This window comes from Podarcis bocagei (genome assembly GCF_964188305.1).
Source record: "Podarcis bocagei genome assembly, chromosome: 3".
NCBI lineage: Eukaryota > Metazoa > Chordata > Lepidosauria > Squamata > Lacertidae > Podarcis > Podarcis bocagei.
Window position 1 is genome coordinate 10893874 of NC_138127.1, and position 21095 is coordinate 10914968.

The 21095-nt window shown below is 41.5% G+C and overlaps 1 protein-coding gene across 4 annotated transcripts in view; it reads left to right on the plus strand.

The window, feature by feature from the left end:
• SNTG2 (syntrophin gamma 2) overlaps window positions 1–21095 on the plus strand; it is a 218520-nt gene that overhangs the window by 93280 nt on the left and 104145 nt on the right. For 3 of the 4 annotated variants that reach the window (XM_081189127.1, XM_081189125.1, XM_081189126.1), the window contains exons 3-6: window positions 5938–5994; window positions 6098–6155; window positions 18442–18485; window positions 18595–18636. In XM_081189127.1, coding sequence (XP_081045253.1) covers window positions 5938–5994; window positions 6098–6155; window positions 18442–18485; window positions 18595–18636 — 201 coding nt within the window. The remainder of the gene's footprint in view (window positions 1–5937; window positions 5995–6097; window positions 6156–18441; window positions 18486–18594; window positions 18637–21095) is intronic. The other variant, XM_081189128.1, reaches the window with a different exon arrangement.

Consider the following 21095-nt stretch of genomic DNA (forward strand, 5'->3'; position numbering starts at 1 on the left):
GCAGCGCTTGCGGTGGCTAAGAAACAAAATGCTAAAACGAATTGCATCATTCTTTAAAAATCATTCATCTCCTGTTGCTGCTTTTATATAGATGGTATTTAGTGGTTTGTTTGCTTTTGCATTTTTTAAAATGTATCTGCATATAGAGAGCACGGTAGAACAATGTGCCGGTAGAGTGTTTTTGTTACCAGAGGCTTCCAGCATTTGACAGCACGGAAAGATGAAGCAGAGACAGTAAAAAAGGGATTACAGTAATACCAGCCTATAATCCAGAACTTCCATTACCAATCGTCACTCATGCACATGACTAACAACTTCTGTTGCAGGAGATAGGTCTGTGGCTGGGATTAGTTTTCAGGAAATCTTCATCCAATAAAACCTTTAAAGCACAACAATCAGGTCCCGTCCTCCCACAAAATTGCCTTTAAACTGTGCATCTTGGGTATAATTTACTTCATAGTGGAATACTTTTTTTTAAATAGCATGGTATTTCTGCTATACGGTTGTGGAGATATTTAGATGTTTAAATATATATATAATGAAATGAAACCCATGCATTCTTGGTGGACCAGAATGTGCTGGCAAGGAATAGCAGATGGTAACACTTTTCAAAGTCAACAAAAGCCAATGAGAGTCTCTCCGCTCCTTCTCCAATGGTTAATAGTAGCAGAGGGTAAATTTCCATCCAGATCACAGGAGAGTTTAAAACTCCCCCTTGCAACATACTGTAGCCCCAATAAAAAACAAGATTTTTTAAAAAAACAAAAAACTGATGTGCTTCAAGTTTGGTACTGTGTGTAGTTTGGCCCTCCGTGGAATTACTTAATATTTCAGTTAAAGGAACAGTATTCACTGTACAGGGCAGCTATTTAGACAGATGTATAAACTCTGTGCTCAGAATAAAACAATGTAGGAATGAATCTATGGTGGAAGAATGGGTCTATGCCTTATAGCCCTAGCTTTCACTTCATAGATCAGAATATGTGCATGGAAGGCATATCTGTATTTGCTCTGAAATCTCATTTTACAAGGAATGGATTACACACTGGATGCTGTATGGAGATAGGCTCCTGTGCACACCTGCAAATCAACATATGCAGGAGACCCAACATATGGGTCAGCAGGCACAATCCTCTCACCTATCTCATTCACTTATATTCCTGGAGCCTACTCACAGCTGATCGAACTGCCACTCACCACATGGATGGCAATGTGGGATTCTGTGAGTCTGGAGATTTTTGGAGGGTCCTTAGCTGCAATTTTATGCATGCTTCTAAGCAAGGAAGGTGAGCTGAATTCACCAGGTGTACAGAAGCACCTCATCAGGTGGGGCAGAGCGGCTGTGCTGTACTAAAAAGGAGAAGGGCAAAGCAATGAGTCAGTCGGTAAGGTGCAAACACACCAGAAGGAGTGCTGGATTGGCTCAGCTGAGGTGTTTGCACTGTGCTAACCTCCCTGCTGCCTGAACCACCCCCACCCCCAGTAAGCAACAGTGACTCACCTGCTGGAAGCTCTGCCCCACCCAGTGAGTAAATACCATATTTTTCCATGTATAAGACTAGGTTTTTTCCATTAAAAATAATGTCAAAAATTAGGGGGCGTCTTATACACGGGGCCATCTCCCCCCTCCCTTTTCTTAAATCTGAGTCCCCCAAAATAGGGTGCGTCTTATGCATGAGGGCGTCTTATAGACGGAAAGATATGGTAATTTGTGAGATTGAATGGTTGCAATCACAGAGTTCTCTGTGGACCTTTCATGCTTGCCGGAATGACTGAATGCATATGCATATGAATGCTTATAGTATAGCTTAAATGCAATCCAAAATAAATAACATCCTTTTAAAACATGTACAATAAACTCAATCTTTTGCAGACTTAGAAAAATTATAAGGTAGAAGTAAATACTCCTGTTTTAAAAGGTTTGAAAGTCAACACTCATATTGTGGTTTCTTTGCCCTGTTGAGTATTTTAATTAAAATAACTGGCATTTAAAATAAGTTAAGATTTAATTGCTCATTTCCCCATTATCTGGATATATTTAGATACTAGTTAATCAACCATGCTGCTAATTAACAAAATTCAACCTCAAAATATTAAAATGCTGCAGTCCTTCTTAACATTTGATTTGATGCCTTACGAGATGATAGATTCTGTACATCTGGATTAAATATCAGCTATATTAGTTAAGTGTAGCTGGTATGCACATATTCATTAAAATTTAATTGCAGAGCACTTTCAGTGCACTACTCTTTATTATTTCTTTTCTTGAATGACTAATTGCAATTTGTCAGGCTAAATAACTGTAATCTGAGACTTGCAAAATGTCCTGGTTTGTGCATCACAGTAAGCCAAACACTGTCTCACTGGCCCTGTGCAAATGTGCTGCTTTCCAGAGCTGAGATGGAAGCTGCTTTCCTCCTCCCAAGATCTTTTAGCTCAGTGCAGCAGCTAAGCCAAAGTTTTCCTTAGCGTGTCATCTGAACCCAGGATGGCAGTTAAGGAGAAGAGAGTTTGGCTGCCACACTTTGTTGTTGTTTAGTCGTTTAGTGGTGCCCGACTCTTCGTGACCCCATGGACCAGAGCATGCCAGGCACTCTTGTCTTCCATTGCCTCCCGCAGTTTGGTCAAACTCATGCTGGTAGCTTCGAGAAAACTGTCCAACCATCTCGTCCTCTGTCGTCCCCTTCTCTTTGTGCCCTCCATCTTTCCCAACATCAGGGTCTTTTCCAGGGAGTCTTCTCTTCTCATGAGGTGGCCAAAGTATTGGAGCCTCAGCTTCAGGATCTGTCCTTCCAGTGAGCACTCAGGGCTGATTTCCTTCAGAATGGAGAGGTTTGATCTTCTTGCAGTCCATGGGACTCTCAAGAGTCTCCTCCAGCACCATAATTCAAAAGCATCAATTCTTTGGTGATCAGCCTTCTTTTTATGGTCCAGCTCTCACTTCCATACATCACTACTGGGAAAACCATAGCTTTAACTATACGGACCTCTGTTGGCAAGGTGATGTCTCTGCTTTTTAAGATGCTGTCTAGGTTTGTCATTATTTTTCTCCCAAGAAGCAGGCAGCTGCCACACTTAGCTGAGCCTAAAGGAGCAGAGCAGCTGTAAGCTCTGCTCTGGGAGCCAGCATGCTCATACTAAGCCATGGTTTGGCTTAGCATTACATGCAAACACGACAAATTTCTCAGATTCAGTAGTCCCTTAAAACTAGCACTGAGATGATGACGTGGCCTCGCTTTTCTGATCCCCTTTGCAAGCTATGGAGGCAAAGCAGCATTTTCAACTCAGTTCCTAGGTGACTTCAGTTGCTTCTTTAAAAATATTCATTCAGAGGAAGGGGATTGGGGTGGGAATGTTACCATGTCTTGCCAGATTTCAAGCTCGCTGTACTTGTAACTGAATAAAAGCCATGCAGTTGGTTTGGAATCAGTGGTGTGCCATCAGTAGACTAGGGGGGAATATGCTAGTTCCCTAAATGTCCCTGGTAAGTTAGAGTATTAAAGCCTGACATCTCCTTCCCTAAGCCCGGGAAGCTTCTGCTCAGCTTAGGGAGGTGCAAAGCCACTTCCGACCTCAGGAGGAGGTGGTGTTGCGGGCTTCACGCCCCCAACACGAGCGTGGAGGCTGGCTTCCAGCCCCCGCACAATCTGGGGAACCCTTGGGCTGCTTCATCCCCTGGCCAGGCAGTGTGGCTTGCCTCATTTAAGGCAAGCGCGGCCCGGGATCTCCCTCTTTGGCCACTCAGCTGCTGTGGTTTCCCACCCGCCCGCCCTTCAAGATTCCCCTTCTGACCTTGTTATGGACCTCGGTTGGTCGCCGTTATGGGGCCTAGTAGGTATTTTTTCCATTTGGCAAATTGGCACCGGCCATTTGGTTTTTCGCCTACCTCGTAGCAAATTGTCACAACGTCTTCGGTTTTGGCGGTTAGGCACTGGTATGGGTATTGTTATGTAGATGGGTTGGGGGGGAGGAGCGCCATCAGCTCCCCCAGATATTGAAGGGTAGTCCGGTAAAGGATTCCGGGGGGCATGGCGTCGTCCGAAGCCTATGGAGGTCAGGGCCTAAAGCACGCCCCCGAGTGGTGACCCCGGGGGAGTTCCTAGTTGATGTGCATCAGCAGGACTCCCCCTACTGGTGTTAACCCTTCCCAGTCTTCAAGCAAACAGGCTGAAGCCGGATAGTCGGATAGGCCTTAGCCAATACCACTCTTTACCTGTAACCAATAAAGTTGTGGCCAATTTTAGTCTATTAACCTAAAATAATGGTGCCATGTGTCTTTATTTCTACTGGTGGGAGGCTGGAACTCGCCACGCAATGCTCCGACGGGGTCCAAGAGCCCACCAGCCACCTTCTCAATGCCCGCCCAGCTTTGGGAAGGAGGCAGCAGGGCTCCAGCATCCTGTCAAAAGTCTGGCGCCCCCTTTCCAAGGACTGGGAAGCTTTTGCCCGGATTAGCGAGGGAGGCGCAATGCCTTTCCTCCCACAAATTGCCCTCGTAAACTGGCACCTCTGGCCCTAACTGTTCCCTTGCGAAAAATTTCACTGCACACCACTGTTGGGAATGTTGAATTTGCTTTGCTAGTGCAGCACCAAAGCAATAATGCAACAAGTTCTTTCCTCAAGCTGATGATGTCAGTTTCTTTTTCATATATGTGTCAAAATAAAACTCTGCAGAAGGCTTTGTGGAAATTAATCAGACTTACAGGTGTTTCCTTAGAAAACAAATCAAGCAACAGTTTTGGTAAAATGAAACATAATATAATAAATATAATATAAATATCCGAACAATAATTTTCCTCTATACAGAGTGAATAATAATAATATTAATGATAGCAACAACAACAACCTTGAAATATCCAACCATATCTGCTCCCGGTGATGAGAAAAGGCATTACGGCTACAGCTGCACTCAGCATGTTGCTAAACAGTATTACTATGCATTTACTGTCAATAGATAAAATGAAGCTCTTCGTGTTCCATTATTATGTCAAGTACCAAGAAAAGTGAGCATGAATAAAATGTCAAAAATGCAAGGTGCTATTAAACGTGAGATAGATTGCTACAAAAGATGTCCATAAAGATTTTATCTCACGTACCTGCTTTAAAAAAAAAGTATTGAAGAAATAACCATGAGAAATAGATTAATATGAGTGGGGTAGCTCACTGCAGGAAAGTCAGCTGGATATGGAAAAAGATTGATTTGAAAACTAAAAATGGAAATCAAGGGTATAACTGATATCAGCAAAGAATAGAAACTTTTGTGCAAACATACACCGGAAGCAATGCTCTGTATTTTTAAACTTTCAGAGATTTGACAAGGGCAAACCAGAAAATTTTAAATAAAAGCTTATCAGTCCAATCAAACGTTTATATTGTTGCACCCATTCCTTTAATGAGACTTGGCATATTGTGCTCACAGTGTGATCCTCTGCAAGTTTACTCAGAAGTAAGCCTCATTGAGTTCACTCCGTGTATAGGATTGCTGTTCAAGTGAGTAAACCATATAAAATTCAATGGGACGTGCTTTAGAGTTGACAAGCATAGTTATCTGCGGTCAGTGGCTCCAATGGCACAAGCTCCTGTTCATATCTGTGAACAGTGGAAGAGTCTGAGCAACCGGTCAAAAATCATGAAAGTCCTGTTTGCATATATCCGGATTGCATTTGTCATAGAATATTGTGCAACTCAAGGTACAAACTGGTGCAAAGGATTTAATTTCCCCCTTCAGTAAATGAAGAAAAAAAAGCCCTTCTTTTGTGCTAGTGATAATGTTATGAATTAAATATCATATTATTTTATGGAATTAAGTCTTTCAGCTTTCTAGAATAATTATGCTGAATATGAGAAGAGAGAGTAGGTGAGATAGCACAAATTCGATATGCATGCATCTAATATTGTATTTTCACCTAAATTTATTTTTTCTACCATTTTTTAAAGCACAGAACTGTTAAACTTCGTAGACAACCAGTTGGTGGCTTGGGCTTAAGTATAAAGGTATGCATAATTCTTTCTTCTCTTCTCTTTTTTGATACGTAGTACAAAAAAGTGAAGTCGATGAGTAGCTAAAACTCTTCTTCTTGTCACTTATCTCTTTCAGGGTGGTGCTGAGCACAAAGTGCCTGTCGTCATATCAAAAATATTTAAAGATCAAGCAGGTAAAGCAAATGTGTACTTGCATATGGGAGATTTTGATGTTAAATGCAGTAATTAAATATGGATTCACTGGTGCAAATTCAATGTGGACGCAGAAAAATGTCCTGTTTTTATATTCAACCTAAATTTAAAAGTTTGGTTTGCTTCATTTTCATTCATTTGAACTGCATTAGTTTTGTTTTTGATCCTTTATTCATTTACAAATTTTTGTTTTTTCTATTGATTTCAATGGGATACTTGGTCTTCTGCCTGTAACTTTGCTGTTTTCTGTCAACACTGGCATAATCGGGCATTCTACACTATTAGAAAGCACCTTTCCAAGTTTGGACAGACTGGACAGAGGGTCCCAATTGTATAAGCAATTATGAAAGAGCAACATCCTATAATTGCCCCATTGCTTTCATTGGGTGATCCCAGCTCCAGTTCACCTGCTTGCGGTGTTTGTGACTATTAGCATCACTGTTTCAGGCATTCTACTCCCTCTCCAAACACATTTGCCATTTATTTTTTAAAGAGAATTCACACCTCTAGCGCAAATGAAATTCATTGTGAGTCACAGTAGTACATCTCAGGGGATTCTCTGAAGATTCGGTGGCCATGCTTTACATCTCTGTGTACTATTTCAGCTTCCAAAAATGTGCAATCATGACAAAGTAGGAATCTGAGCAATCCTCAGAGAGAATTTTCGCTCTTGTTGTGTTTGTATATTCCTACATGAACCTCGACTCCATTTAGGGGTGTGTGGAATCATGTTAAGAAACAGTTGTTAGCAATCTTGGAAAGGAGGTATTATTTACTAGTAGTCCATACTTATATAGAAAAGAATTAGGGAAAATATTGTGGTAAACTTCCAATAGTTTGGAAAGTGGGATAACACAGCAATGAGGCACAGACCTTGAAAGAGATACGTGGAAAATGAAAATCAAGCAATGCTTCAGGGTATCAACATTAGACATGGGTACATGAGTAAACTTACATATAAGTTATTTAAATAAATAAATCCCAAGGAGCCTATTATTGTGAAGTTGTCTGTCTAGAGAGGAACATAGTCTTGTGAGAATAATCCTATAAAAGAAATAACTGTTACTCAAAGCAAATACATTACACTGACAGAATAATGTGATGCGTTGACGTCCATACTATGGGGGTAGGGAACACTTCTCAGTAAAGCTATACTGTCTAGGACAGTGATGGCCAAACTTGGCCCTCCAGCTGTTTTGGGACTACAATCCCCATCATCCCTGACCACTGGTCTTGTTAGCTAGGGATGATGGGAGTTGTAGTCCCAAAACAGCTGGAGGGCCAAGTTTGGCCATCACTGGTCCAGGACAATCTTTGCTTCTCCCCGCCCCCCATCTTCTAAGCAGCTTAAATTTTCTAGAAATTGTAATGCAACTGTCTTATTTTTGGAGAATTTGAAAACAGAATTAATGAATGAATATGGGACTAGAGTATATGCCTCATGTATATTGTGATAAAGGACCATATTTTGCACGTGACCATAAAGCTGTGTTCATGCTCATTTGTGTCTAGGGCACTCATGTTTTCAGGTTGAAGAAGGGCTATACCTGGACCTCCATGCCCCGGTGTTGCATTGCTGTACTAGCTCTGCCTGATCTCTGGTGCTACATCAGTTTGCTAGTTCTCTGCTCCGGTGACTGCTAGTTCTCTGCAAGGCAAACCTTTTTCATGAGCTACTTGCAGGGGGATACATGCAATAAGAATTGAACAGGGTTCCAGACCATACGAAGTTGCTAGCAGGCCTGTTCATGAGGCAGACTGAGGCAGCCTTTGGCAGCAGAATCCAAGGGGCACCTTCCTGCAGGCATGCCCCACCCCCCACTGCAATGTCTTCTGGGTTCTGGTGAGATCTCGCGAGAACCCCACAAAAACGTGGGGCTCTCTCAATATCTCACCAGAACCCACATCCTTGCAACCTTGGCAAGTGAGGCTTTGGCAGGGGTGGTAAAGGGGTGGGCAATGCACAGCGCATGCATACAGCGGCAGCTCCCCATTTTGCCTCAGACAAACTCTTGGCTTAGTGTATTAAAGGAGAGCATAGATATGCTTGGGTGCAATGGAAACCTAGTGGAATGGAGAAAAACAGTGAGACATTCCGATGCTACAGGATGGACAAGGAACAATTTACTGGAGGTGATGTTGCTCTGTACATCAAAGAGAGGCATCGAGCCCAATTAACTATGTCCTTCTTGTGGGCTTCCCATGCATATCCACTTGGCCATTAGAAGCAAGATGCTGGAATAGATAGGAATTGCTCTGATCTAGCAGGTTCTTGTGATCTTCTTAAGTTTTATGGTGCTGCAATGTGGTTTTAGTTGAATTATGGTTACGATTGTATTGAATGAAATTTTGTACATTGCCTTGAAAGGCCAGTTCCACCTCGTAAAGCAGTATATAGATTGGTTAATAGACAAATAAATGCCAGTTTGAACATGTGCTGTCATCTGGAAATTTCTCCTCACACCACCATGTTTTGCAACTTCTGGAACTAGTTTCCTACTCTTGCTATTTCCCTTTTTCGGTGTGTCCAATATTATTTTATTTTGTTCTACCCCATTTTCCATAAGGAGGTTGAGAGATGCTTATCAAAGCTGGCCAGCACTTAAACTGGCTCTATTTCTGTGTTCTGCACCCTTTTAAAACATCTTGTTTCTATTTGCAAATTCTGCCTGTGACTAAGGGTATACTTAGCACAGTTGCTTCAATCAGCAGTTCTTATTGTGCATTCTCAGAAACCAGAGGTAGCAAAATCCAGCATGGAGGGAAAATCTGGCACCACACTTTTAAAACCACATAGAACTTAAGCAGCTTGGAGAGATGAGTCCTTTGGGAAGGTTGGAAGCTTCATAGTACTGTTCACAGAGCAATTGCTGGGCCCTATACAAGACTGTTGAAAGGTTCAGGAGAGTAGCCCCTTGATTAGCAGAACTCCTATCTTCTACAGCAGGGATAGGAAATTCATCACTCCTCCAGCTCCCACCAGGCCTAGATGCCTGGCTAGTGGCTGGGTTGGTGGGAATTGTAGTCCAACAACATATGGAGGCTCACAGGTTTCCCATTGTGCTCTTCAGCTTCTCCAAAGAAGTACTCTGTAGGTTTTTCTCTGTTCCCACTTCATTTTTGTCTAGGTTTGAAGAAGTTGCCCAGTTCAGCAATCCACATTTCAAAAAAAGCACAGGGTATAAGAGTGGGGTGGGGGAAAGCAATCATCACAGTTTCTCCAGTTCCATACCCCTGACCTGTCTTCATGATACCAGGGCTTCCCATTTTGGGGTGCCATGATCTCTACACGGCACCCAAAAATGTGCAAAATCACAGAGCCCCCAAACATGTGAGATCAATGAGTTCTGTGCTCTTGTGCTGTTGATGTGACTCACACGAGAGCACAGCCAGGAAGATGTACGGTACATCCCAGTTTTCGGTCCCAAAATGTTGAAACGTATGTAGATTCACTAAATATTTCATTTTGCTTTTAATACAGGGTTCCGGTTTAGATTCCTTTGGACATTAAACCATCACAAAACAAAAGTTTAACAGAATAAAAGTAGTACAAGGTGACATACATATAAATTAACCCAAACACAAATAAAGCTTCATCATGAACTTTAAATGCTGATTTGCTTGCAACATGCCCCCTTTACACAAATATTAAAATAAAATGAATGTGAAACCTAAGTGAACAAAAGCATTCTTTCAATACAACCTCCACAGAGATACTGTCTTGTACATGGCATAAAAATAGCATGTGAGGGAGGAGAAAATGAATGTGTTTCACCCCCTCAGTAAATGAGCTAGGTGGAAAAGAAGGAAGAAGAATGCTTATACTGTAAGCTGACAGCGAAATGTAATAATGGAGCAGCTAAAATGAAACTGCGTGTTCTAGAGAAAAGTTGTTTTAAAAAAGAAACTGGAGGTGTCTGGATAGCCTACCCAAACCAAGCCTGAAAATAGAGGGGGAAAGTCATAGCAACGTGTTGAAGGCAACTTTTTATGTGACTAAAGCCTGGTTGTTTCATTTTCCTAGTTATGTATGTGTACACACATACACACAACTATTGGACGGGCTGCAGAAATTCTTTTCCAAGCCACACAGTCACAGAATGTTGACACCATTGTGATGATGCTCTTTTGCCCACTATCCAATTTCTGTAGAAGTTGCAGGCTTGCAACGTTCTAAACCTTTGCAGTTCCACTGTGCCCTTATCTGATACAGCATGTGGAGTCAGACAAGCAGCAAAAACAATATGAAATGAATTCTGTTGAAATTGAGTGGTGAATATAGTTCACTAAACTATGCCAGAGGCTATTTGTTGCAATGGGCACCCCCCCACACACACACACCCCCTGGGAATCAATTGAACATGCTGGCTTTTAGCAGAGCTATTTCTACTGAATGCCAAAACAGATAGATAGATAGATAGATAGATAGATGATAGATAGATAGATAGATAGATAGATAGATAGATAGATATTAAAACTGTTATATTCAGTTTAATCTGGGGGGAAATGTCACAATCATGAAACACTAGTGCTGAATTCTTATTTACTCACTGTGGTCCTGGTCTTTGTGAGATGCATTTGTTAATTTTAAACATTTTAAAATTCATTTATACATGGTATAGCAGTACGAGAATGAGCGTACCCTGTTTGCCTGTGTCCGGACATCATGGCATGTTGCTATCCTGTGGGGTTATTGTCAAGGAGAGGGTGAGATTCAAGGGGGTAGTTACCTGATCAATAATTGGAAGAGAAACGGAATACAGGCCCCAGCTGGAATAATGGGTTATTTGTAATGTTAAAGGGTACAACTTCAAGGAGCAGTTAATGGGTTATTCATACTGTTTCCAACAAGGATATTTGGGGTCAACTTACATATGTATGTATGCATAACATTAAAGACAAGCAGGCATCATCTGATATTTGAGGGTGGAGTTTATAAACTTGGCAACTGCTAATGTCGATTTGGCCCAGTGCATTTCTCTTATGACAGTGGCGGCCAGATTTGGCCCTCCAGCTGTTTTAGGACTACAATTTCCATAATCCCTAACCATTGGTCTTGCTAGCTAGGGATGATGGGAGTTGTAGTCCAAAAACAGCTGGAGGGCCAAGTTTGGCCACCACTATCTGATGAAATCCTACCTAATGAAAGAAGATAGCCTTTTTAATGGTTCACATGGGAAATTCTCAACAGGTGGGCTTCTCAGCTGGAATCACTCTGCCAAGTCTTCAAGAATGTAGTTCCCCACATTGTGGCCCAAGCCATTTTTGGCATGTCACAACCACAAATCAGAAAGCCCTGATAAAACGCACTGGGGCAAACAAAATTCCCTCCCCCCCAATAAACTTGTGGCAGCTCTACTTTACAAATCAGATGTTAATATTACATTTTATCGTACAAGGAAAAAGTGTTGTTGTTTTTTTCCTTTGTGCGCTGCACGAAAGATGCCTGTGATTAGAAACGATTTTGCATCTAAGATATCAAGGGCAAAATGTGGAGCCACAAAAATAACTGCAGGAAAATTAATGAGTTGATAATACCTGTTAATAATAAATCATGTTTTTCTTCATTTCGTCTTAAGCTGTGTAGCTCAGTAGGAAACATCCCTTCCATTACCTGATCACATTCAGTTCTGCCCTTTTGTTTTTGCGTATCTCCTTCCCACTGTCTTGAAACAAGAAATAATAAGATCTCTCGTTGGCCTCCAGTGCCATCCTTTGAATAGAAAGATTGAAGACGCCAGTCTGCCTCTCTTTTATTTCCTTATAAAACTTTAAATATTCATTACTTCCGTGGATTCAGTGCCACATTATTCAGTTCAGTAAGCCTTTTACCTGTGGTATTAATCATGTCCATGTTGGTACTATCCTCCCTGTTCTCAGATATTAGAATGCATTTTAGTTGCTTGAGATGAGGTTTTCTTTCTTTGCCCAAAGTAGTGGATTTAGTACTTCGCTGAAGTAATGGAAGTAAGAAACCTTTTTTAAAAAAATAAATAAAAGGTCCACTTCCTTGAATTGTTATGGTAAAAAAACAACAACAACAAAACAGAGTTGACTTTTTTTTCTTGTAAAGCAAAAGTAGCATAAAACCATAGTTTGACTTAAGAGAATTCTAAAAAGCTTTACATTTTCCGTAGAATTTATGGAGTCAAGTCAGCTGACTGTTGCTGCCAGCAGCTCCTCTTGAGATAAATCTCTGTGCCACTTTAAAAGAGAAGCAGTATAACACATGAATATTCTTAGCATGGAGTATGGCTTTACAAAAATGGTATTAATAGACAGTCTCCATTTTAGTTCTTGGTGTTTATCTGCTGCATCATGCGTTTTCTACGCAATGAAAGAATATGTGTGCAAGGCTGCTGTTTGTTAAATACAGAGAGCCAGCATGGTGTAGTGGGTAAGAGCGGTAGACTCGTAATCTGGTGAACCGGGTTTGCTTCCCTGCTCCTCCACATGCAGCTGCTGGGTGACCTTGGGCTAGTCACACTTCTCTAAAGTCTCTCAGCCTCACTCACCTCACAGAGTGTTTGTTGTGGGGGAGGAAGGGAAAGGAGAATGTTAGCCGCTTTGAGACTCCTTCGGGTAGTGATAAAGCGGGCTATCAAATCCAAACTCTTCTTCTTCTACAGATCTACTTATGAAGAAAGTAGAACTTTGTAATTTATATGTTATCGCCTGAGGGTACATTATGCTGTTACAGAATAACTTAGCAGGTCTTAGCCTGGCCAGTGGCAGGATAGAAGAACAGCATATAAACCGCTCTGAGCTTTCCCAAAGGAAGAGGGAAATCTATGTGTAATAAACAGTGTATTGTTCCAGGAGCCTCTAAATCATTTATGAGCTTCATTTCACACTTTGGTGTTGTCAAAGTTTATTAAGTTGGAAGACTTTAAACTGTAATCCTTTCCCCACTTTCCCCTTCAGTGCTGTTTTAAGTTAATATTGCGGGTATTGCAAATTCATACTATTGTTTCTTTATCGCCACTATAGCAAGCTTATGTTTGAGCACCATACCAATATAATAACCATGATGCGGTAAATAAAGTCTATGGAGCTGTGTTTTGATTGATGTGCCATCTGGGGGGAAAACAGAATGCAGCTACAAGATAAAATACGTTTAAGATAAAATGATCAGATTGGCAGCATGAGTTTTTCCATTATCCAGAGGTAGCAAGAAATCACAGGAGAAGCATCATCCTATTAATCCATGATAGCTTCAGCAGCAGAAACAGCTCTGTCTTCCTGGCAGGCAAACTTTAGTTTTTAGTCTAACTTGAAAAGTCAAAATTTGGATGAGATGCCATGTAAGGTATTTGGGAATGGCTGTGTATTGCTCATGCAGTGGATTTGGGGGGGTGACCATGTACCTGTGTTGCAGAAATACTCTTCTGTGGTTGCCTCTGAGCTGCAGCAGGTATACAGTGAACAAGCACTAGTTAACCATTAGAGAGTTGGATCTGTGTTCCAGTTATGGATCTTAATGGATCTAAGCTCTGGTGATTGCAAGGTGGCTACATCATTCTGCACATTCAGTCATACAGAAGTAAATCAACTTGTATGTTTATAACAGTCACAAGCTGCAAGGATGGCAGCATTGGGATGAACCATTGTTGGCATGCATTCTGATCTCTCTGGTGGAAGCTATTCCATGGGCCATTTTGGACAATGCAATCCCAACTCTACCAGCCAAAGTTAAGTGCTTTGAAGGGAAAAGACTTAAGTACTGAGAGCCAGCATGGTGTAGCAGTTAAAAGTGGTGGACTCGTAATCTGGGGAACCGGGTTCGCGTCCCTCCTCCTCCACATGCAGTTCCTGGATGACCTTGGGCTAGTCACACTTCTCTGAAGTCTCTCAGCCTCACTCACCTTACAGAGTGTTTGTTGTGGGGGAGGAAGGGGAAGGAGATTGTTAGCCGCTTTGAGACTCCTTAAGGGGAGTGAAAGGCAGGTTATCAAGTCCAAACTCCTCCTCCTCCTCCTCTTCTTCTTCTTAAGACTTAAGGCCTGATCCTATGCAGAGGTAAGTGCATTTATTGAAATCAATGAGTTTATGCACACCTGCATAGGATCCAGCTATTAGCGGCATCTGATTTTTCCTGTTGGAAAATTGGAACTAAAGGTGCTTGACCTTTGGTTATATCTTCTGGCTGAAATACGGCTCGGCTTTGGTCATTGAGAATCAGTTGCTGAAGTATTGCAAGAACTTCGTATAAATACAGGGGAGTTGTTTCCTTGTTGAGCTACTTTACACATAACCCTAAGCCAAACCATGACTTAGCACAAGCATCCAGACTCCTGGAGAGGAGATTTTGGCCACTTTGCTCTGGTCTTCCTGCCACTGAACTGCTGGGAGCTAAGCCATGGTTTGCCAGAAGAGCAATGCTGAAGGGAAAAGACCAGTGTATGACCACTGCCTGTCAAGTTGAGAGTACTTCATTAGATGGACCAGCTTAATGTACAGTGTCTATGCAAACGGTATTCCAAAAGCAAAAGAAAAGAGCAAATTCTGGTAAGCGCACATTAGAGTTTACTCATAACATTTCCAAAATTCTCATACTGCTTTCTTTTTGCGCTGTTGATCAGATTCTGTTTTCTTTACCATCTGTCATGCCTACATATAGTAATTTCTTGGAATGCAGTAGAACTGAAGAACTAAGCATATTGCCATGCTTTAAAATATAGCAGTGTGAAACAAAATGAGAGAAAAATATAACCTTACCAAGTGGACTACATTAGACTTTAGGAACACTCTGTATTCTTTCAGTATGGTAGACATACAGTTTTTGAAAGATGTTTTGATCCAGTTTGAAAAGCCTCTGTATTCCTAATAGCACACTTTTAGCACAAAAGAGTAGTAACTGTGCTTTCCTAGGGTGCAATTTATGAAAAGGCAGCTTGGACTTTACTGTAGGACACTCAGTTGTATTCATTTTGCTGTGAAAGACAATTTTTTAAAAGATTTTTTTAAAGCCTTACTCATGTTGTTTGGGTTACAGTTTTTTGTGTTGTGCTTTTGTTTACCCAATAACAGAAATAACCATAATTCAGCCCTCTAGTATGTATCTGAGCCATTTTTCAAACTTTCAGAAAACCATATTTCTAGGCCACTTTATTCCATGTCTCACTTTTCTTGATCTAGAAAACCAGAATAAAAGCACCATTATGTAGCAATCTTTCTTTTCTTTTTTTTGTAGTGGGAGCTAATCACAAACTCCTGCCAATCAAACTGTACAAAATGTACTTGTTTTCCTCAAAAGAAAAGGAACAACTCATCAATGCACGGTCACGTACATCTTAAATAAGGGATTTTTTTTCCCTTCAAGTTCTTCTCATACGCCATGGAATACATCCTGGGCTTAGGAAAATTCCTGTAAGAGAATAATTCTCTTGCCATTATAAAGCAACATCAGAGCCTTCAACAGTGGCATATTCTGTAAAGTAGAGAAGTTTGTTAAAAAGAGAGAAAGTGGGACATGCTCTCAGCCATGAGATTTGCGTGGTTTCCCTAGCTCATGCTTTTTGGATGCATCAGCCTGGTTGCCAGTGGCATAGCGTGGGCAGGGCCACAGGGGCAGTTCGCCCTGAGCGCAAAATCCTTAGGGGTGCCAAAATTTCAAAAGGAAAACAAATAGCATAGTAAAAAATAGATAGGTAGATAGATGGTAGATAGGTAGATAGATAGTGTTAGAGGTATGGGTTGGTTGCTCGAGAGCAATCAGGCAATATGCCTCAATAGTCTGTTCTAAAGCTTTCTTACTAGTGATAAAAACCTTTAGAATGCAGAGTGCCTATATTCCGTGTCTTGCTCATTCACTTGAAAAATCTGAGAGTGGGCGGTCCTTAAACCTTCCCCAGCAGAATAGTTTCTTAACGCCTAGTCTGCGCCTCCCCTCTCTGTGTGGAAGCTTACTGCGCAAGGAAGGCTTGGGTAATGGGGGACCTCCCTCCTCCCCGCTTTGCTCAGGCAAAGTGTCCTGGCACCGCCTTGCCTCGTCCGCCCCCTGCATCTCCTCTCCACTAGAGGCGTGGCTACCTTCCTCCGCTGAGGAAGTGCTGCTTCCCATGATCTTTGGGGGCTCTCTGTAATCCATCCGGCTTTTCCCCTCTCGCCCCTGAGCCGATGGCAGTTCCCTGACAGATAGATAGAGATAGATGATAGATAGATGATAGATAGATAATAATAATAATAATAATAATAATAATAATAATAATAATAATAATGAAGATGATGATGATGATGATAATAGATAGATGGATAGATGATAGATAGATAGATAGATAGATAGATAGATAGATAGATAGATAGATAGTACACCCTCCCCCTCAAACAGAAAATCTCCCAATGTTCACGTAGATTAAGCAGCAAATTTGGCTGATGGCCTTTTACTAGGGCACCCTCTGCACGGGTTTTAGAAAGATACCCATTCCTGACCAATCTCCTGTCCCACTCTCTGCCATGTTTGATGCTCATGGGGTGCCGTGGCTGTCACTCGGGTAGGTTGCTGAACTCCTGCTCCTTTGATCCAGTGTATTAGCGGTGCTGAGGATATTCGATTTGCTCCAGGTGCTGGCAACCCACGCTACACCATTGCTGGTTGTAGTAATTCTCAGATGACTTCAGTGCTTTGTTCCAGTTGTGGGGATGGGGTATTGCCATCATCAAAACCTAAGAAAGAGCACAGGACCACCTAGTCCAGCATCTTGTTTCACACAGTGGCCAAACAGATACCTTTCTGGGAAGTCCGCAAACAGCAAATGGGGACAATAGCCCTCTCTGACTGTGGATGCCTGGCAACTGGTATTCAGATGCATTGTGCCTCTGTTCCTGGAGACAGTATAGTCATCATACTTAGCAGCCATTCATAGACTCTTCCTCATTAATTTGCATAAATACACTTCTGGAGCTATCTGTGTCAATCCTTTCATCTGCCTATCACCTGGTGGGAAGGAGAGCAAATGCTGGTTCACTGGAAATGAATCATGAAGCAGGGTCCTCCTCCCGTATGATTTCTATATTCGCATATTTAACAAAGCAGAATGGTAAGATACCACCAGGATACAACTTCCACTCTGTTGGTGGTAAGTCTGAATGGGGGCTTATTTTCTTCCCACTCCTGCTTGACACTTGAAAGGGTCTCACAAGCTCGGAGCCCTGGATCTGTTAAGTTCCCCAGAGCACCAAATTTCCTAGGGGGAAACGCATTGGGTCTCTGGAGTTGTGGGCCTGCAGTTTCCCAAGGGCACCTGGTGTTAGTATGGAAATCAGATTTCCTTGGGGTTTCTGGTGACTTGAACGTTGCCATGGCAGCATTTGATCCCAGTGACAAGCAGAAGCATGGAGAAAGAGAGAGAGAGATCCCGCCTACCATGTCTGCTGCTGCTATGACAGCCATTACAGCAGGAAGTGCCAGGGAAGAAGGTTTGGAGACTTACAGGGTGTTGGTAATTACATGAACATCCAGATTTTTGAAAGGAGGAGGGAGTCAGTCCAGAGTGAACCATCACTGTTCACTTGTAGGAAAACTGAGGGCAGCAGCACATCTCTGAACTAGACCGTAGACCTTGATTTATGCCGTTTTTAACTATTTCCTTTTTCAAATTAGAGCAACGTTCTAGGAAGCCATTGAAAATATGAGTCAAAATCAACAGTGCTCTGATGAGAGACAAGGTTTTAAAAAACGTGTTTCTTAGAATAGGAGAGATTGTATGCTGCTTTAGTTATGCATGCAGCTGGCAAGGTGACATTCACATTAATTTCGTGTTGCAGAAACTTCGCAAATTACTGGTTGAAATAATATATCGGGTTACTCTATTCAGTGAAGTGGATTCAAAGTTCACACTAAATTGCTTTATTAAATTCTTTGTGCAACCTCCTTGATTAAAGCAGCCTCTGCACATCTTTTCAGGAGGAAAGAACAAGGGAGGCAGAATTCCTATTTTACTGTCCTACCAAAGCTAATGAAAAATGTGAATTATATTTCCTCCATAATTTAATGAAATCCATCATTAGTGGGAAGTGACATTTGTGTTCCATATTAAATAATCTTTTGTGACTGGAAATCAGCCCTCTTAATTTCCTTAGAATTGCTACCAATCTATTTAGCTTTGCTGGGTGATTGCTATGCTGCTGGCATTTTTACAAGAGAGGCAGTTGTAGAAGTGACTTGTACAATAACCCTGCTTAAGACAAACTGCTGCAAGAAATATGTCCTTATTGTAAGTCTCTCAATTAATGTGTGGTTTTTCTTTTCTTCAAATAACTCTACAGCGGACCAGTCAGGAATGTTATTTATAGGAGATGCAGTAATACAGGTCAGTTTACTCTACACAACTGCTTCAAAAGTATGCTACTATTTTGATGCTTGTATAACATTCTGATATTAATCCGATATTTCAAATAACCATTTTGTGACATTTTTAGGTTAATGGCATAAACGTAGAAGGTGCCACCCATGAAGAAGTGGTAAGTTCTACTCCTTAGATTGTTTCTTTACCACTGTTTCCTGTATGTTACTTAGGATGTTAATGTTGCTGTGTTGCCAGTGTACAGTTCTCAGCGCACTTTTTAAAGTTACGTAGCCATTTATTTATTTAATTGAATTTATATACCACCCTATACCCGTCGGTTTCAGGGTGGTTCACAGGATAAAATCAGAATACCTCGGGTTACAAACACCTTGGGTGACAAACACTTCAGGTTACAGACTCCGCTAACCCGGAAGTAGTACCTTGGGTTAAGAACTTTACCTCAGAATGAGAACAGAAATCGCGCGGCCGTGGCGCAGTGACAGCAGGAGGCCCCATTAGCTAAAGTGGTACCTCAGGTTAAGAACGGACCTCTGGAACGAATTAAGTTCGTAACCAGAGGTACCACTGTATAAAACCACAAAGCACATAATCATAATCAAAAGAAAAACAACAACAACCCAATAACACACAAACACCAAACACATTTTAAAAGGGCATAGGATGTCAATCAAATCAACCAAAGACCTGGCTAAAGAGGAACGTTTTTGCCTAGCGCCTAAAGGTCTATAATGAAGGTGCCAGGCAAACCTCCCTGGGGAGAGCATTCCGCAGACAAGGAGCCAGTGCAGAGAAGGCCCCGTTCTCGTGCTGCCACCCTCCAGACCTCTCAAGGAGGGGGCACATGAAGAAGGGCCTCAGAAGGTCATCTCAGGGTCCAGGTAGGTTCATATGGAGAGAGGCGGTCCTTGAGGTATTGTGGTCCTGAGCTGTTGGCATATTTCTTCACATGTCTGAAGTCTATACACACACACACACATTTATATATTTGTGCTGGCTATTCTGTTCACATGTGAGACCTCTACTCTCCCTCCCCTCCATCATGGAAATTAGGTAAGGAAGGGAGGAAGACACTCCCATTAACGCCATTCAGTTGCCACACATACATAGAAAAGAAGGAGCAGGGAACCTGTAACTCCTAAGAAACTTGTAATGAAAAAACATAATCAGAACTAATCATACAAATAATTGCTTAAATCACCCCATGTTTCTTTTCCTTTTCTGTTTTTCTTTTTTAAGACAATGGATCCACATTAGCTCATCCTGTCTAATTCATTAGCCAGTTTTGATATGCCTCTGCATCTACCAAGAAAGGCACAACACAGAAAAGCAAAGTCTGAATTTGCAGTTAGTTGTGGCCACTTGAGAAATGGTAGATTAACTGAGGTTGGAGAAGGATATGTTGAAAAAATTAAATTTTAAACTGGGAACACACTTCTGTGTCATCTATCAGTCCCTCCAGTATATTAATTCATCTTCGATCTTAAGGTGCTTCTCTTGTTATTTTACCTGCATTATTTGCACTTAATACTGCTGTAGATTCGCCATTGTCTATCTGGTACTTGGCTGCATCCCAAACTGCAAAGCATCATCACACTTTAGAACTTAATTGGTGGCTCAGCAACTAATTTTACACAGCCTGGAAGGCAAAATCCCCTCCAAGAAAAGAGGATTGAATTGAAAGCCTTTTGAACACTGCAGCACACATAACTAAATCCTTCAATCTGTTGCACTTCAATTTCTGCTAAACTCTTCATACCAATGCAAAGATCAAGAGATGCACCTGTTTGGGTGGACAACAAAACATTCCTCAGAAGTGAGGAGACCAATGGGTTTCTCGTTCAGCTGAAGAAATCAAAGTGCAAGTCAGGTCAGGCAGCATGATGTAGCAAATTGCAATGCAAAGAAAAGACCATGTAAGCTGAAATAGGAAGGTAACACATAAAGCAAATCCAGCAATTTACAAAGCAAAGGCTTTGCCTCGGCAGAAGCAGAATGGCAAAGGACAGCTGTGGTTACTAGCAACTAAGGCTGCTTGCACAACCACCTGTTTATTAAGCATTTATTTTGACTTTTTGTGGGTAGGTTATTCCATCCTCCTTTTTAGGGTAGCATACAATGTTCCATCAATCCAAATTTTTTGGGGGGTAGCGAACAGATACTTTGCTCTACAGTTGTGTAACATGAATTTTGCTCCCCAAATACTGATAGGCTGGAAGCGACCTAGGTCGCAAATAGTGGTCTCAGTTCACAACTGGTTGCTTGCTTGCTTTGAATTTCAGCCCCTTGTAGTAAGGTGTAGTCGTTCTATACTGAGAGAAAATTGGACACCACTCATGGGCACCCCAAATCAGAAATACAAAAAAATCTGGTTTGTATTGTGAATTTGCCTAGCTCATGGTGCTCAGAAGCCACACAATAAGAAGTTCAATGTTATTTCCTTCATTCGTCTATAAAGTTCTTCTACAAAGATTATCCAGACACATAAAATGTGCTTTTAATTTAATTTAATTTAATTTAATTTAATTTAATTTAATTTAATTGTTGTCCATTCTGGACACCAATCTCACACAGACTTCTAAGGTCTGAAGGAGCTGCAGAGAGGGAAAGCCCAGG